At 37.4% G+C, this 19,739-nt stretch overlaps 1 protein-coding gene across 3 annotated transcripts in view; it reads left to right on the top strand.

Moving 5' to 3' along the window:
- The window catches only part of LOC117435492 (transmembrane protein 108-like), a 137,633-nt gene extending 118,274 nt beyond the window's left edge, over positions 1–19,359 (top strand). For 2 of the 3 annotated variants that reach the window (XM_059014687.1, XM_034058693.3), the window contains 3 exons: positions 10,611–11,759; positions 14,554–14,708; positions 18,137–19,359. In XM_059014687.1, coding sequence (XP_058870670.1) covers positions 10,611–11,759; positions 14,554–14,708; positions 18,137–18,253 — 1,421 coding nt within the window. In that variant the 3' untranslated portion in view covers positions 18,254–19,359. The remainder of the gene's footprint in view (positions 1–10,610; positions 11,760–14,553; positions 14,709–18,136) is intronic. The other variant, XM_034058695.3, reaches the window with a different exon arrangement.
- Positions 19,360–19,739: the final 380 nt, after the last annotated feature.

Here is a 19,739-nt window from a genome sequence, read left to right as displayed (position 1 = left end):
CAAAGCCAACACTGCTCATCACCCTGAGAACACTATCCCCACGGTGAAGCATGGTGGTGGCAGCATCAGGGACTGGGAAACTGGTCAGGACTGAGGGCAAGATGGATGGAGCCAAATACAGGGAAATTCTAGAGGAAAACCTGTTTCAGTCTGCAAGAAACCTGGGACTGAGGCGGAGGTTCACCTTCCAGCAGGACAATGACCCTAAACACACAGCCAAAGCTACACTGGAGTGGTTTAAAAACAAGAACCTGAATGTCGTAGAATGGCCCAGTCAAAGCCCAGACCTCAATCCAATTGAAAATATGTGGCAAGACTTGAAAACTGCTGTTCACCAATGGTCCCCATCCAACGTGACAGAGCTTGAGCAATTTTGCCAAGAAGAATGGGCAAAAATTGCAGGATCCAGATGTGCAAAGCTGGTAGAGACTTACCCAAAAAGAATCACAGCTGTAATTGCTGCCAAAGGTGCTTCTACCAAGTATTGACTCAGGGGGGTGAATACTTATGCTACCAACGAATGTCTTTTTTTTGTTTAATTAACTTTTGTGTCACAATAAAAAGTATTTTGCATCTTCAAAGTGTTAAGTATGTTGTGTAAATCAAATGGTAAAAATCCCAATTAAATCCATTTTAATTCCAGGTTGTAACACTACAAAATGTGGAAAAGTCCAAGGGGGTGAATACTTATGCAAGGCACTGTATAAAGTATTATTTAGGTTTTAATTAACAACTTACAGGCTCAAGTAACAACAATCCCCAAAGATTTTTTTTTTTAATACATTGTTTTACATTCAGAAGCTTTTGTTTAAATTGCATACACACAAAAACCGTTGTCAAATAAATAAAATATTAGAACATTTGAAAATACCTTGCATTTGTTATTATGTTTTAATAAATAAAGGTTATGCCATATACAATAACACAGCATCTCAAGCAGCCCACATTTACATTGTGTCTGATGAACAATAATAATAATAATAATAATAATAATAATAATAATAATAATAATAATAATAATAATAATAATTGAAAACACATACACTGAATGCAAACTGTCAGGCTACAGAGTATTGTCAAAACATTGTTTTTGTATAAAATGTCCATATCGATTGGTCCTTTTCAAAAACCGAAACTATACCTTTTATATTGTGAACAGATTCCTAATACATGTAAAGTAGCAAAGTGATTAGGAAATGTGTGCTAGTAAAACCAGGTATAATTATAAAATGTATCCTGTGACATTCACAGCTCACATGCAGCAGCCTATTGTTTAAAAAGCTAGCGCTAACAATAGCCAATTCCCTAGTCTTAATCAAAGGGTATCTCTGAATTAAACAAATGTTTGTAAATTAACCATTGGTTGTTCCTGTACTGTTTGGATTCTTGTGACTAACTGTGGCAAAGTGGTAAGTAAGGGGAACAGGTGTAGCGGTGATGCGGTGCAGGAGTGACAGGCAGACAACGGTATTCCAGTGAAAACAGTGCTTTATTCTTTTTTTCCAGGTCTGGTGACCGCAAAGCAACTAAATCCCCGGCGATACACAACGATGTGTAACGCACGGGGATAACAATAAACAAGGCACAGTCCTGAACAAAAACAAACAGACGGTCACCAGTCCTGGGTGAGTGCAGTATTGCTGGGGCAAACACAGATAGTGCGGGGTGCAGTGGTGCTCCGGATAGTGCTGACCCTTGGCGACAGCTCCGGAGTAGTGCTTTAACTGTCTGGTGGTGAAAAACACAGACAATTACACAGACAAACACAACACAACACAACACGTAATTATTCCTTTTTAACGATGAGAGCTCCTCTCTCGATCCTTCTCTCTCCAAACGTTTAACCCAAACGAAGGAAAAGAACAGCGTTACCCTGGCCCCTATATGTAATCCCGCATGATATCTAGGTAAATGGTTGCAGCTGCCTTATTACTTGCAGCTGCCCCTCGTTTACCTGTCAAATCAATACGGTCTTACAACAGAGTCTCGCTTCCTTCCAGGCTGACCCACTTCCCGGTCCCGGAAACGAACTGTCAGGCCAGCCCTTCCAGATACTTCTCCTCCCGTTCTTTAGCGCCCTCACAGGTCGGGAGGAAGATTTATCACCAGAACTCATTGTATTTCTGTCACACTAACACACTAGAACAACACTGAAATTACCTTAGATGCATGCTAACATAAATAGCTGAAATCTCTCAGCTGTGCCAGTGACCTTTACAATGCATACTATGCAATATTAATTGAAGTATGTTAATATACTATAGGTTACCTTAAACTGTACGTGATCAGAAATTAAACAGAACAATATGATTGCAGCTTGTGTGTATTATCATTCTAGAACAAGGTAAGTAATCTAAATATGATAAAATAAGGGGAAATTGCATGTGCATACGCTATTATATGTATACCATATTAGCCTAGGCTTTTGCAATGTGACAGAACAATTTGTGTAATATTGACATTTATTATGTTTACAGCAATGTTTTTTATATAGTCACACAATACGTTTGGGAATTGTTTTTAACATGTTGGAAATTATGCAAACTAAGAACGGTCATGCATTGAAAAAAAACCCAATAAGAAAGTATAATTATTGGTTTTATAAATTCTGGAGGTCAAAGGGAATATATCGGAACTGAAGAGGGAGGTGATTGGAACATAGTGGTTTCTATAGTGACCTTGGAAGTACCCTGTTGTTGTGGTCCTGCAAATACAGCAAGTGCAAATATGTTGCAACATATTTGTATGTCCAACATGATCTTCTCACTGTTTCGGAAGTATGAAATTAATATAATAAATGGAAAAAGCAATGCAAAATGATGATTGTTAGCGATGCAAGTTTGACTCTCTTAAACATGCCTAATCAGATTAAAAGTTGCACTACCATCTCTTACTGGCATTTAGGTCTTTTCAAAAAGAGAACACCCGCTTAACCCTTTATCATATACCTGTTCTTTAAAAGAAAACTTTTAAAAGGCATAAAGATAAAGGGAACCACAGCTCCTTTCTAAGCCCTCATGCATCTGTTAGTGGTGACATAATTTTCGAAAGGTCACCTTTGACGGCACAGCTAGCTGAAGGAAAGGTTACACATCACAAAAGTTGCCCACACATCAGCCTCCCTTACGAGCTTCAGGAAAAAAAACTCCAGCTGTAATTCTACCATGTTTCCCATAGCAACAGCAGAACTTCTCGGCAGAAACTGTAATAACAAAGATTTGGCAGCGGGGCAGAGAGGGTAAATAAAGCCACGAAAGACAAGCCCAGAGAAAAAGGCCAGGCAGCCTGTCAGTATATATTGTCCTTGGGGATGTTGCTGTCAAATAATCCTAATTTATACTTGTTCAGTATGAACACAACATCACAGGGAGCTTGGCCACATTAAAGTAAGGTCTTAGTTCAGATCTTAAGGAAGAGGATAGCATTTTAGTTTTTTGACCTAATGTACTGACTTTGATTTACAGTAGCTTCCATATGTGCTTTGTGTTCTCATCTCCTGGTGGATCAGGGTTTTGTGGCTTATTGTCATCCTCGTGTTTCCTCTTCCATGTAACAAAGTGTCTTAATGTATATTGAAATGGTTGTGTTTCAAACTCATTGCTAATGACACCACCCACTAACGCTAATTGGTTGCATTTTCTCACACATTATGGCATCTGGTGTCTGTTAAAGCCACTTAGCTGTTAACAGACAACAGGATGCTGTAATGCATGTGAAAATGCAGACAATTAGCATTAGTGGGTGAACATTAGCAATGAGTTTGAAACAAAACATAACCAATTCAATATACGGTAAGACACTTTTGCAACACACCTGAGATTTACTGGCAACACACACGGATTTTAATCTTGACATTTTCTATTGATTGATTAATCATCTAATCTATTAAATGATTACTCACACCTGTTTCCTGGTGAAATTGCATCGAAAGACAATTACAAGTAATACAAAGTATTAACATAATGCTGTTGTAGCCGGCCAATAAGTGAATGAAAACCACTTCCAGACAGATGTTTGTGAAACCAACCCAGGTAACATTTATTCTTGTGTCTCCCAGATATACAGTAACTTGATTATGCCTTTTATACAAACAGGAATATGAACTGATATTCTTGGAAGTTCGAAGCTGCCAAAGTAACGCACTGACTACACTTTGGTACCACAACCATAACTCCTGCACAGGATGATATCACTGGCAAGCTGTTTCTTCCAGGAAGGAGACTCAGACACAAGAAAGCTGCATGTTTAAATGCACATACGCACTTTAAATATAACACAAATAACAAAACAACAAACAAAACACTGGAACAAACAACAGCAGCACGGTGGCCAAAACAAGCAGATTAACAAAATATATATATCATTTTAAAGAGCGAGCCTCCGCTTTCAATACACCCCAACGATAATTATTTATATATTTACACCACAGCACATAAAATCCTCAACTTCACCAACATTAATTCTTACCATCACTAATCCTCACTAACACCCATGAACACCTATTTTATACCCCCGGCTGGAGCCTTAATTAATCATTTAAACATTTATTCAATTAACGGCTCCAGCCACATTCCCAACGTGTGTTTGCAGGGAGGATTTTAACTTCCTCCCTGCCACCCAATACTCCCCACACAATACATACCCAGCCATGCTTTCACACACCTACACTAATAATACACAATACATGTAAACAATAACAATAATACTAACTAGAGTTGCGAACAACTTTACGGCTTCCAAGCAGTTATCGTGAAATTTAAGCGCATTGGTTATTATAGATGAAACGTTATCATCAGTGCTAACTGTGTCAATTTTGGCACAAATATTGGAATTATTGGTTAGTAGCCAATTTAAATAAAAAATGGGCAAAACTGGCATGTCACCCATATTAATTGGCTCATGGCAGCCATGTTTGTTCATGTAGCAACTTTTCCTGAAAAACTTTTTTAGAGAACATTACAAAGATAACGTATACCAAAGATTCACGTCAATCGGCCAAAGGGTTCATGAGGAGATGTCGTTTAAGCGTTTTATGCAAAATCCGACATAGCTGCCACACCATGTGACCGATCCATTTTTCCTTAAATAGAATCAATCAATTTTTCACAGCTGTGCCATTTACCGTTCATGAGAAGAAGACTTGAAAATTGCCCAAAATTTTCATTAAATCTAAGATGGGTGACACCATGTGACCATCCGTGTCAAATTTCGTGCAATTTGGTGCAGCCGATAAGAAGCTATAGGCAGTTTTATAGCCTGTTGCGTATTGATGATGTCATGCATCACGTTTGACCTTTAGGAGAGGTCAGAGGTCACGGGCGATTGCATTTTTTCATAGACTGCATATGACTTCCTATATGTCTTCAATAATAACTATGGCCCTATCGGCATTCCCTAAGGAGTTAAAATTTCAATGTAAATTCAAATATGGCCGCCAAGCCGTATGAGCAATCTGTTTCAATCTTCAGCAGTTATTACTTTCCAGTAGTCTGTACAATTTTGTTGACATTGAAGATCATACGTGCAACGGTGTTCTTGTTATGGTTCATAAAACTTTTTTTACAATTATCAATATGGCCGCCAAACCATGTGACCAAAACGCGCCATTTTGAAATTGACAGTACTTCTAATTATCCTCTACAGTTATACTCAGTTTCATGTCTCTAGTGTATTGCACTATGGATTTATACTTGAATATATGGAAATATAGCACTTGTGAAATTGTTATTTTGCTTGCTGCATCCACGTTTTTTAATGAAAAACCGTGGATTTTACCAACCGTAGAAAGGACCTGGTCATGAACATGTGTGCCAGTTTAGGTGTCGATTGACGTTGCGGTTTAAGACAAGAAGATTGTTGAATATTTGGCGCCAATCCAGTGTAGCGGGCAAAGTAATTGTTCAATCGTCCTCGATTGAACATATGTTTTTTACAGGCCATTGCTGCACTATCTGCTGCCATTGTCATAGTTCCACCTTAAGTCGTTTTTAACGGCAAGAATTTTGAAAAATCCCCAAAGTTTCCACGAGATCCTATATGGCGGTCGAACCATGCGACTTTTTCATTTGGGGACACCAGTCTGGTTATCTGCACATAGCCAACTACTTATGTATGCGTTTTCATAACTCTGCGATGTTGTTTTTGCGTAATAATAATAATAATAATAACAATAATAAACACTGCAATAACAATAGGCTTCCCCAGCCTTTGGCTTAGCAGCCTAATAATAATACACAAAGAAATATCAATAAACAGAGGGGCGGGGTGTACCCCATCACACACCCTTTGATCTTTTGACTGATTAATTCTACCAGTCTTCTAACTAAAAGTGGCTGTGTGGCTTTGAAGAGAAGGGGCGTGCAGGGCAGCTATATCATTGATTAATGGATCCACAGTTTGTGCTACAATTCCATAGAAAACTGTTGATTCATCAACAAAACCACAGAATAATTCAACAGAAAAGCGAATACCATTTTATTATGCATGTGTGACACGTGGTTTGCAGTGCGAAGGTGTAGTTAGTGTAGAGCTCAGGAATAACACACACAAGACAGTGAAAGTTTGATAAAACAGCTCCTTTATTTGGCTGGGTTCAAAGTGTTGAATCGGTAAGAAAATAATCCAGTTTCTTGTGCCTAACGGTATTTGAAATTGTTACTGATTCAACACTTATCGTTGTTTATCCCTTACTTAATTAGTGGTGCTGAGGATGGGTTAAAAAGTGTATAGTGCTTTCAAAGCAAAAAAAAAGCAGGGGGCAGTGGAGGGCAAGGTGGGGGTGGAGAGCGGTGGAGGACAGTTGCCCCTCCACCATTTGTAGGTGAGGAATAGGAAGATGCAGTCAAGAAAAAAAAAAGTACCACAGAATAATTATATGACATTTGTGTGTAGTTATTTTTATTTACCACTAGATGGAATAATATCAGACTACCTGTATAAACAGTAGTATTGTCCAATGGGAAGGGGTGTGAGGTTTTTCTGTTGCATACAAGTACTGGTTATTTAAGCATGGCTAAACGCATTTATACATTGGATTCGTGTTGGTAAAATTACTAATTACACACTGGCACAGCAGAAACCTCTGCTGTGCCAGTCACAGAAGAAAGTGAAGCCCCCATGTCAGAGCTGGACATGAATGCAACACATACAGGCCCAGCACTGGAGCCTACGGAAAGAGGTCCATTTCATTGACCTTACAAATACTGTCAGATTTATTGAAAACAGACCCTACCAACCTTCATTCCCAGTGAGTGGAGGCAGAACGTTTAGAAAAGAGTGGTATGTAACCTACACTTGGCTTGAATATTGTCCAGCACTGGATCGAGCATTTTGTTTCCCTTGCTGTGCATTTGGTGGAGGTGGGTGCACACACAGAGGAAACCTTTCGTACAAAAGGATTTTCTAATTGGAAAAAGGCAACTGAAAAATTTAGCGATCACCAAAAACGTGCTTCTTGTTTCTGCAGCGTTGAAGCTTTCTGCTTACAGAGATTTCCAAAAGACTAGTAGTGTTGCTACTACAATAAATACATAACATGACAGACAATTTGAGGAAAACAGACAACATTTGAAAGCTGTGTGCCAAAGTTAAATTTTCTGTGGACATGCCAGTATTGCACTGCGTGGCCATGATGAGACTGCAGTCTTCTAATTGGGGCAACTTTTTAGAGTTAATGGAACTGAGAGCAAATGACAACCCCCTAATTGAGCATTTCTTTAAAAGGCATGAGAAATGGTTTAGTTATTTCAAGGCAAGAATCAGAATGAGCTGATTTCAGTAATGAAAGACCAGTACTCTTAGTTTTTAGCTTAGGCTTGTGATAAATAAAACTGTTGTGTAATTGTGATGTTGTTTCTAAAACTGTCAGTAAACCTGCGTGATATGGTTTATATTTGTACATTCTGAAGTAGCACATGAAACATCCAAGAAGTCCAACATTGTTCATATAAAAATAAAAAAATGCCCCCCCCCCCCCCATACACACATTTTGGTCCCAAATATCGCCTGTGTGTGTCTGATTGTTTGGAATGTCAAGATATATTGGTTTATATGATTCACTCTTGTTTGCACCTTTTTAACAATTGATTAACTGCGTTTTTTGACTGAGTGTAATAAAGTAACATCATTACTGAGAATAATAAATGTCCAGCATTGGACATTTCTTTAGCTTTCTTCAGCGTAACAGCAAACACTAACACTGTAGTTAAATCACTTAGTCATCCAGTTTTTAAGACAAACACGTTTTTCAATATGAATTTTCTGATACCTTTTGAGAGAAATAAGTTCAGTAAAAAGTAAAATCAACTTACTTGCGACCTAAGATGATGCGACCTAAGATAAAGTTGGAGTACTGCCGTGAAAGGAAAGCACCGATGGGTCTTTAATACCACACCCAGGTAGACGAGATTAATCGATCAATTATTTTTTAATCAATCAAAGCCAACGATTAATCAATTATAACTCTAATGATTGTGCTATAATAATGCTAACCTATGATTTCTTGTGTCACATATTTTCTTCTTTTAATGATTCTTTTCAGAATATACACATAACAGCTGCACTGCGTCAACTGTAATCCACTTGAGCATTCTGAGGTTTGATGTCTCGGAAACCCATCCCTTAAGTCTATTAGTCTTACAAAGGTTTAAATACAGGCATGTGAGGGTGTCACTTACAGCTTCAAATTAAAACAAATAAAATAAATACATAAAATGGTGTTTTGTGCCGACCTATTTTTATGATGGCTGTTGATATACAGTAGCTGATATAACAAATAGCTTTAGCTGCAGTGTTGCTTAATTAAGCAGTAACTTGGTTTAATAGGAAGTATATAAGGTTGTAATGTTTTATGAGCAATTAAATTTGCTTAGAGTCTGTTTATTACCCATGCTTCTGAAAAAGAAAATTCCCAGACCAGGATTTTAAAGGCTTATAATTGACTTATTTAATTACTCTCCATAATTACACTCTATACAGTATTTGTTTTCTTGTGTTTTTACCAGAATATCCAGTATCTTATAACAACAGTGCCAGGGCAGAGGCCCTGCAGGTGTGGATAGTGTGTTTGTTCTGTGTGTTTGAGTTGTGTAAATAAAATTTAAAATCTTTTGAATTTAAGTCTGACAGGGATGGGGTTAAAAACCCATAATACTTTATATTGTGTAACATATTGTGTTTGGTCTGTAAAGAAAATGTAAAGGGGAAGGTGGGTTGTAATGAGCTGTAGTAACTACAGGGTTTAAATAAATAAATTTTGCAATTGAAAATTTTGTACTCATGCTTATGAAGAACCTGTCCCTTAGTTTATGAGCCCTGACAGTTGTTTTGGCCAACACAGATTTTATCAACAGTTCCATTAATGCAATGCCCGTGGTCACGGTTAGAGATTAGAGATATACACTATTTTGACTGAAGGAACAGAAGCAAGATTTAAATTCCTCCTGTGTACAAGTTTGAGGCCTATACTATCACTAGGGCTTAGCATAATTAACATGTATTTGAAAAGATATCCAAAAGTTGTTCAAATTGTTATCATTTCAGAAAGGAAAAAACCAATTAAGACTACTTACAAGACCCTAAATTAAATGAGTTTCTGGCTTGGTAACTTTTATTAGGTGTGTGTTTTTTCTTCCTGGGGATCTGGAATGAGGTTCTTAACCCATTGTCTTTTCCTAGAATTTTGCCTGAAACCAGTAGCATACTAATACTACGCATTAAAGTAAACAGTTATTTAATCAAAGAAAGGCAGAAATAACACTGCTGCTCCAGCAGTAAACCTTAATCACTACAGCTTTGGGGCTAACAACACTCATCATGTCCTCCAACTTCCTGAAACAATGATTGTTCAGTAGCAATCTAGGACAGCACACCCTAGAGCAGAGCAGAGCCAGTGCAGGAAGCCAGTGAACTGTGTTTAGCTCTACAAAGACGTTCACCTGCATTTTGAATATTGTGTGTGAACTGTCTGGCTATATAAAAAGTTAACCATCTAAAAACTATAGATAAATAGATAGATACAAAATGTTTGAAAGGTAAAATATGTGTGGTGGTTTACATATCTAGTCCCAGATGAAAAAAAAAAAAAACCTTTTAACTCAAGGGCTTTAGGCATGAATACTCTAAGCATAATTTCCTCCTGAGTGGGATTAATAGGATGTCCCTCTGGAACCAATTAGATTTGTGTCGGCACAATGAAAAACTAAAGAGCATTATTTTGTTCTTAAGTTTATGTACTTTAAATAAAGGATGACCTTAATGATGTATTTAGGGAATAGTTGGGACATCAAGAATTGTATTTGATTATGTAATCTGCAGACTCTCTGTTTTTACATATACAACTAACTCAATGCTCATTATTCAAGGAACACCCCTCTATTGTAGAATGTTGGATTCAATTTGCAACAGTATTGTTGTGATATGCATGTTACAAGGGTTTTTATTATTATTATTTTTTTTTTTTAAGGGTTTCCGCTCCTTTTACTTTGACACTGTGGATATACATGGTTGCTCTAAAATCAGCCAGTTTTTACTGATAAGCAGTTCACATAACAGATTATTTAACGTTCAATTAGCTATTAGAAACTAACTGACTCCCCTCTTTTACTCTTTAGGTGTTCTACTGATCCTGGCACTGACAGAAGAGCTGATATCTGCTGTACAGGAACTGACATCTCAGGGACCCATCAAAGACCTCTCTGTCACTGGGGCAATGTTGAACAGGTCTAGAGCTACTTCCTCCAGAATATCAGGAAGTTCAGTCTGGCAACAAAACTCCAGCACAAAAGGAAACAACTTGCCAAATATCCAGGGACACTATGCCACTAAACTGTCAGTCTCTGGCAAAATTGAACCCACCCCAACTACCAACCTTGTGGAAAAAAAAATGATCACAGGCCTTCTCCAGGGTATTTCTATCAGTCATCGCAGCACAAGAGAGGATGTCCATGAGTCCCCCCACAACAGTACTTTAAATGCAGAACATTTAAAAGAAAAGATGCCCGAGTTGGATATAGATGGGCCCACTGGATCCCCACAGCCTTACTTTACCACCGAACTGCAGCCTTCCTCTTCAACAAGAATGCTTGTCGATCATTCTTTGGATAGTCCTGACCTTTCTGGCATCCGTGCCATTACTTTGCGGGAATTATCACAAATCTTTAATGTCTCAATTGCCAATGGCCTTACAAGCGCAGGGCAAGGTGGAAGCTCAGAGGTCCCCTCGCAAGAGTGGACAGAGACACTGGTCCTTTCTGTCTCACCAACCATCCTATTGGTTCTGCCTGAGACAGCATCGGTGCCTTTTGGTTCCCCCACTGACAATGATATCTTAACTTTAAGCAGCTCTTTGACTGAGCAACTGCCAGGTAAATCCTTAATATTTGCAACTCCCACATGGAATGAGCCCCCATCCTCACAATGGCCTCAGAGTCTCTCTAAAGAACAGGCTAATATTTCATCAACTGCATTGGAGAGTGATACACAGACAAGCACGACTTTCAGTGGCACTGTAATGAACACAAATTTGGATGACATGGTATCATGGAATGGGACCTTTGCCACCACTACGGAATCTGATTCCACGGCAACAGGGAACTTCCTGAATAGACAGGTGCCTGCAGTGACCAAGGGGCCTGGACTTCCTGGTAACCACTCCCATGTGACTGAAGTGGACAAGCCTCATCAGAGGGCCACGATCTGTCTCAGCAAAGTGGACATTGTGTGGATTATTTTGGCCATCAGTGTCCTCATTTCATCCTGTTGTAAGTATTCCCCTTTATACCTCACATTGAAACCTCAGGAAGGAACCCGTTACACCTTTACAAACTATCAGTCAGGATACGGGTTGGTCCTGGTCAGGTTAGGATCAAGCATTGCACTCAGGCCTATGCTGACTACTAGAGTGGTGTACCTTAAAGTTTACACAAAATCTCCTCCAAAAATAACTTTACTGTAAAACTGAAAATGTTTGGTATTGCTGTATTTATGTTCCATTAATACTGTAGCAATGTAATTACAAAGAAACTGCACCTTAATTCCTACTAGATTCCTTAATTGAATTTATATCAAGTAATCCTTCATAATATCAACCCTGGTTCATGGCAATGCTGTCCCTGTTCAGTACATATAAGGTGTGGGGCTCAGTATGTGGGATGCCTCAGAATGGTACAGGGAGAGTCTGGTTTGTCAAATGCAACCACGTTTATTTACAAATGAACATAAAAACAGTTCATTTGTAAAACAAAAAGATGTACTGTCACTTTACGACACACTATTTACAAACATGTACAACACAGGTCCTGAGAAGAGCATGCATAATAAGATATGGTTCTTCAAATACCACAGTCCCGTGCTTGGCCAGTCGTAGTCAGCCGTAATGCAGGAAACAGCTCTGCGATTTTCTGAAGCAATATTGAGCCTTCTTAGTCTGATGAAAAAAATACACAGAAAAGTTTAATCTTTCATTTAACGCATCAGTGCTCTCGCTCCTCTGTCCTGACCAGTGGAGAGGCTGCCCCTTTTTTACACGTTAGCTCCGCCCCCAAACCCGTTATCTGGGATTGGAATCGGGTGTAAATAATTAACCCCGTAGTTGCCAGAGCTTGCAGGATGGACAGGTTCCTCCCTCTGCTGGTAGGAGGTGAACTTTTCAGTGCAGGGAATTCCTCTACCATGTCACAGCCTCATAAATTCATGTTCACTTAATAATAATTACATTTTTAATACAGTAAGTTAATAGTTATGTAATAAAAGCACAAAACAATTACATCCCAAAAGTAGACAAATTTAAATCTAAAACAAAATTGCCAAAATGGTTTAACAGATCAATTAAGAAAAATATTCAGAGAAAAAAGGCACTTTACAGAGCGTTTAAAAGGGACCGAGAACAAAGTACACAGAAAGAGTACTTAGAACTGCAAACACAAGTCAAAAAGGAAGTTAGAAAGGCCAAGCAAGAGATGGAAATGAGCATTGCTGAGGAGGCTAAAACCAATTATAAAAGGTTTTTCCAATATTATAACAGCAACAGAACATTCAAAGAGTAGGTAAAATGTCTAAGAGATACAAAAGGCAAAATCATACATGCAGAGAAAAAAATAGCAAATATATTAAATGAATACTTTTCACAAGTTTTTACAAAGGAGGATATGGGCAACATGCTGCACATGTCGACCTGTTCCTATCCAGTTTTAAATAACTTTAGCATAACAGAGTCAGAAGTGTTAAAGGGACTAGGAGCTCTTAAAATAAACAAATCCCCTGGGCCGGATGAGATCCTCCCAATAGTACTCAAAGAAATGAAAGAAGTTATTTACAAACCGCTAACCAAGATCATGCAACAGTCTCTTGACACAGGGGTTGTACCAACAGACTGGAGAATTGCAAACGTAATACCGATCCACAAAAAGGGAGACAAAATCGAACCAAGTAACTACAGACCAATAAGCCTGACTTCTATTATATGTAAACTTATGGAAACTATAATAAGATCTAAAATGGAAAATTACCTATATGGTAACAGTATCCTGGGAGACAATCACATGGTTTTGTGAGTGTCTGGAACCAATTACCCGGTAATGTTGTTGAAGCTGACACCCTGGGATCCTTCTAGAAGCTGCTTGATGAGATTCTGGGATCAATAAGCTACTAACAACCAAACAAGCAAGATGGGCCGAATGTCCTCCTCTCGTTTGTAAACTTTCTTATGTTCTTATGGTATCCTGTCAGTTAAGAAAAGGCTTAATGTAAAGCTTGTTATAATGTTGTCTTTATTATGCCGGCCAGAGACCAGCGCTTACAACTGTACTGTCATATTTTCTACATTTTCTTTAAATTCTCAAATTAATAAATCGAAACCCGGATAGTAAAAAGAGACCCCCGAGTAGCGTCGGGTAATTTAAAACCCGGGTTTTACCCGGGTTTTCGAGTATCGTGCCGACTTCTATTACAAACACTATAAAATAAAAGGCAAATTATTTTTCATTACCACAACTCATTTAGTGCAATAAGATTAAATACCAATCAGCTCCCCGCTGTTTTGAGAGCCAGTCATAATAGAACACAGGCTTTGGCTTGTTGCTATGGTAACTCAGTTTATGGTTCAAAATATGTAGTCGATGTGCCTGAAGAAGAATAATTGACATACAGTTTCAAAAGGCTAGTTGGACGTTTTGAAAAAAAAAAAAGTGGCAATAACCATTGCTTTCTTTTTTTGTTGTGATTCATTTTTGATTTCGAGAACTGGTTTTGGGGATTGTAATAGTATACCAATTTCAATAAGCAATCAGAGACTAGAAACAGAGAGTGGAGTTAAATTAAATTTTAAAAAAAAAGTGTATTCAATCCTTTGTCTTCTTGAGACTGCTGCCTTGTGTGAACTGTGTGCTGGTTTTGTGATGTAGACGAGTGTCCACTGAGCACCAAGCTGAGACCACCAAATTAATTTCCTAACCCAGACCCAGGCCTCAGGAGGTGAATTAACTTCTGATATTATAAGGAGGTCCCCTGCTGACTTCCTGATGATAACAGAAATGTTTTGTCTCACTTTTTTGACAGCAGTCTTATTAACTGTGTGCTGCATGAGGAGGAAGAAGAAAACCTCAAACCCAGAAAACAACCTGAGCTACTGGAACAATGCTATCACTATGGATTACTTCAACAGACATGCCGTCGAGCTGACCAGAGAAATCACATCTCTAGGAACTGCAGAGGTACACTTCTAGTGCTCATTTTAGGGTGTTGAGATTTGGATTGAAAAGGGAAAAAAAATAAACTGTTTTTGAGACTAGGTGTCGACTTAAAAGATGCTATGCAAATGGCAGCGATTTGCCTGTACATAAGTATGTACCATTAAGAAGCTCCATGCCAGGCACTGTGGGAATCCAAAGCTTTAGCCACTTACACTTACTCAAAACAATGGGGTCTCCCAGCTAAATATCACATGAGACAACGAGGCTTTTGAGCAATTGCACATTGCTGGGTTATAAAATATTTTAAACTGTCAGATACTACATTTACATTTTAATTTATCAGAAGGATTGGCGTCACAAAGAAAATATTATTGCGTTATTACGAGAAAATATTATGTTATTCCGAGATAATATTGCATTAGTACATGATAATGTTACGTTATTGCGAGATAATATTACGTTATTTCACAATAAATAGTGTGTTTTAGTAATTCACACCACTCGTGTCACTAATTACATTCAGTCTCTTCAGGGTTATATGGTTGTGTTTAATGATAAACTAGTACACTTTGCCCGTCGTTGCAAGGAGGGTATCCCTGCTTCTACTTTTTTGTCCAGACACACAAAAGGTTGAAAACCCCTGGCCTAACCTTTGTGATCATGAAATGGGCTGAATGAAAATGTGTATTACATTACTGCAGTAACAATATTATGTAATAGTGAAGTTTATTCAAAAACTGTAATATACGCAATATTGTCTCGTAATAACACAACAAATATTTTTTTCTTTGTGATGCTAATGAGCTTCCGTAGGTCTGAGCTATGCAAAAAAAATAAAAAATAAATAAAATGACTGCAGTACACCAAGCATAGCAACATATAGTAAAGCATAGTGAAAACAAATTTACTGTGTATAGAAACTGTACCCTTTATAAGGCCAGTAATATACAAACAAAGAGCTGGAGCTAATGACCATCATCACCTTCAGTTTTGCAAACTGACTCAGATGAACTCGTTCTATATTACCATTACAAGAACTGGAATAACTGAGACCTTAAAGATTCTGTTTTCAAAGTCTAGTTTTCATATCACATTTACTCCAGTCTGCACAGTTGGACAACATGACCATTTTCAGCATCCCTTAGCTGGTATTACCTAATATAGTCAATTCTCATTAAAACGGACTCAGATTAAACACATTTCCTGATCATACATATTTCCTGCATGGTTCTGGCCAAATTTAACACTTGGTTATTGTAAATTACTTCTTATAATACAAATTCACTTAGCACACATTTCCTGTGTGTGCAAATTATTTTGGAGCTCCCCAGCCCCCAGCCGGGAAGAAAAATTTGAATAAAACCAATTGCCCTAGTTTGAACAGCTGAGTGTAAAGGATATTTGGAAATGGATTCACTTGCATCCAGTTTAGCGCCTCCGTTGTATTTTAGTGCTGTCCCATAATGCATAGTGCTCATGCATCAATGCCATTTCCATGAAGCAGCACAAAGAACATGCACTTTCATTGCAGACAAAAGTGGAGGTGTTGAAAGCGGTGGGTAATGCACCAATGTACAAGCAAAAGAGCGATGTTGATGCAGATTTCAACATTCCCGCAAACACTTTGTCAACCATTCTGAAAAACTGGTATACCATATAATACAGGCCTATGAAAAGCAAACTCTGAATGCAAGTTGTCAGCGTTTCCGATTTCTTCAATACCTGAGGACACCCTGCTTTTGTGGTTTAAAAATGCCTGTGACCAGAAAGGGACATGCAGATTTCAAGTGCAGTTCATTTTCAATGATTACTTTTTAAATGTTCACTTAAAACCCTATTTTCAATAAAAATTTAAATGTATAATATTTCTCACTGTATTGTAATTGAAATGTGATTTCATGTTACTGTGTGTAACTTCAATAAAAACGGACAGTATGCATTTGGCTTAGACTCCTGATAACAAGTATTACTGATAGTATTTTTTTTTTATTTTTTTTTGCTGGTCCCTTGAAATTTGTATTAATGAGAGTTGACTGTATTTATAACATGCTGTACCAGTATTCAGTTTGAGGTAAACAGTGCCCTCTTCTGTTTGGAGATGCATAAGAAAGTCAAGAGTTGTACAGAAATATTTATATTCTAAGTAATACTCTTTTAAACAGACAGCATTTACAAGAAGTGCTAAATAATGTAATTATAATTTCAGAGAGGACCAAGATTACAGCTGCACACCCATTGTGGTCATTTTTCAAACCACTTCCGAAAAAGACCCAAATGTTCACCACTAAATTGTTTAAAATGTTGATTAAAACATCTATTTTCCACATGTACTTATTATATTCCTTTATTATTGTTTTATGTACTTTTGTGTCTTTTATCAGTTTCCATGTTTTATGTCATGTCATCTTTTTTATTCAGCTGTGTTTTGTTTCGTTCTCCAATTTGACCTTGCACTCATTTCCAAAGGAACCAGAGACAGAGTGAGCATCAGAATGGGATACTACATTTGAAACTGACTCCCCCTCTTTTTTATTATTATTTTTTTTGTTTTTCATTCTCCCATTTTGTCATGTCTATTATAACTAAAACACAATAAAAAAAAATAATAATAATAATAATATAGTAGTGGAGGCGAGTCTAGGGGCCCATTGTTCAAATAGTTGTCTGATAATTTACTGGTCTCGTGATCGTATATCGAACAGTGGCGTGCCGTGACAAATTGGATTGGGGTAGCAGAGTCGTCGCAACCTCCTCGCCCCACCCCGCCCTGCATTTTTTTAAGCCACAAATACCTTTCATAATTTCAAACAACAACAAATATATTAAAGAGCATAGCTTCAGATGCCATTATCAGCTGGTGTTATAGACTTTAATGAGGACTAATGTAGGAAAAATTAGTTCTACTGTAATTGGGTTCTGTGAAAGAAGACATTAGTTGTTTTTTTTTTTAACATTTGCCTTTATCTTTTATGATGTTTGCAATTATTTACAGTATTTATTTTGCTCCACATTGGGATTTCCACAGTATGGTAGATTTTTTAAATATTTTTGATAAAGGGTTTAATCAAACAAATCTGGATGATGTCCCTCTGAGTGACTATAAGTGTTTATATCATTTCGACTGATTCAAAAAATGGTAAGGTATGCTACCAAAGAAAATAACCCTTCATTATAACATATGTATCCACTGTACAAACATTTTTCATACCTTATATGTATTACACTGTGTGTGTTCTTTATTTCATTCAAGTGGGTCTTATACTGACTAATGTAGTGAAGTGTGTGAGAAGAATTACCTATTTTTAACCTATTTTGCTAGAAATGAATCACCCAAGAATGATGTGATTTTAAATCTTTTTTTTTTTTGTCAATGGGTGTCTTTAAGAAGAAATTGTGTTATTTCCCGTGTGGATGGATGAATGGTGACTTCTTGTGTCTTTATATTTCAGGACCATGAGCCTTGCTCCCCTCCGAATGGTGATTACACAGAGAGTGGGATGGTCCTTGTCAACCCTTTCTGTCAGGATACCCTTTTTACCAACACTGAACACGTATCTGAAATATAGTCTGCTGCGTTCAGAGATGCTTACATTGATGTATTTAAACCGCATATTCTTTGTGAAACAATTAGATAAAAAGAGAGTATTTCCACCGTTTTTTCCTTGGTTGTCTTTTTCAAAGACTGTGCTTTACAAAAAAGAAAACTATTTAACTATGAAGTCTGCCAGTGTATTTTTCTGACTTAAATGTTTTCTACAATTGCGTAATTGTAATAATATGGTTTGTATCTGTTTTTTAAACGGCATTATTTTGTTAAAGTGGTGTGGTGGTAAATGTAGCGACTCTTGCATTTCATTTAGTCGTAGAAAAATGAACCCAAAACAATGATACTTTACTAAAAGCCTGTTGAACTTGAATTCTACTTGAAAATACTTAAGGGGGTCTTTGCGATTCATTCCTGCTCTTTATTGTTTGCAGGCTGGATGCTTAGTATGTAGTGGAGGGGCAATAATATTTAGCTTGATGCCTTTGTACCATATAGGCAGGGATTTAAGAATAGGCCTCAGGATCTTGTGACGGTGAGGTATTCCTAAGAGAAGACCATTTAAAGGAAACCAGAGGACCACTTTAATGTAACAGCCATTGTTTCACACTGAGATGTATTGTTCTTACTGTATATGTGATTTATTTAGCTTGTTTGTTGCTACTATGTTTTAGTTGATTTTCTGCTACTGCCATGAGGACCAAATTCAGCTTAAAGGTCCTATGTAGAGCATTGAGTATTAATATGTGTTTGAACCCCTGCGTATATAGCCCATTCTGCATTTAAGTGCCACTGAAAGATATCAGGTTTCTTGGAAAGAAATAATAAGAATAACATTACTTCTGTTAAAAAGAAACAATCTGGTATGTGACAGCCTGTTAAATACTTTTATGTCAGTGTAACTTTGAGATGAATGGCCTGTTTGGAGGGTATTGACTGCAGAATGCCTGGTAAAATCATGGGAAAAAATGTGAAACTATTCTTGTACAAGAATGAATATACACATTTTATGCAAAAAGAGGGTGGGGGAAGGGGGTGAACTGTTTAACTGTTGTACACAGCAGCAAGATTTTTTTGTATTGTAGTATATACACTGTAATTTTTACTACCAAGCAATAAAAAAGTTTAAAAAAATATTGTCATTTTGTTTTATTACAAAACACAACTTTAAACACATTGCTTAGCCAGTAGCTGTCAATTTAATGATCCTTTTTTATGATCTTTGCAGTATTTCTGGGTGGTTCTAATTGCAATCAGCCAAATTTTGTGTTTTATTTTTATTTTTTGATGATTCCTTGTTAAGGTGGTTTAGAAGCAAGAGCCACTATCAGTTATCTGTTCCTCTGGCTCAAATTTCCATTTGTTTAGCTGGCAATGCAGTACTGTGCACAAGAAGGTGCTGAAGATGTATACCTTTGTGTGTCAGCATTGGTGATGTTGGTAGGTTTGTTTAGAAATATATATTAATATAGTAGTGGAGGCGAGTCTAGGGACCCATTGTTCAAATA

This window comes from Acipenser ruthenus, chromosome 3, assembly GCF_902713425.1.
Source record: "Acipenser ruthenus chromosome 3, fAciRut3.2 maternal haplotype, whole genome shotgun sequence".
Classification (NCBI taxonomy): domain Eukaryota; kingdom Metazoa; phylum Chordata; class Actinopteri; order Acipenseriformes; family Acipenseridae; genus Acipenser; species Acipenser ruthenus.
Note: the sequence above shows the minus strand (reverse complement) of the source record. Positions and strands in the feature narration are given on the sequence as shown.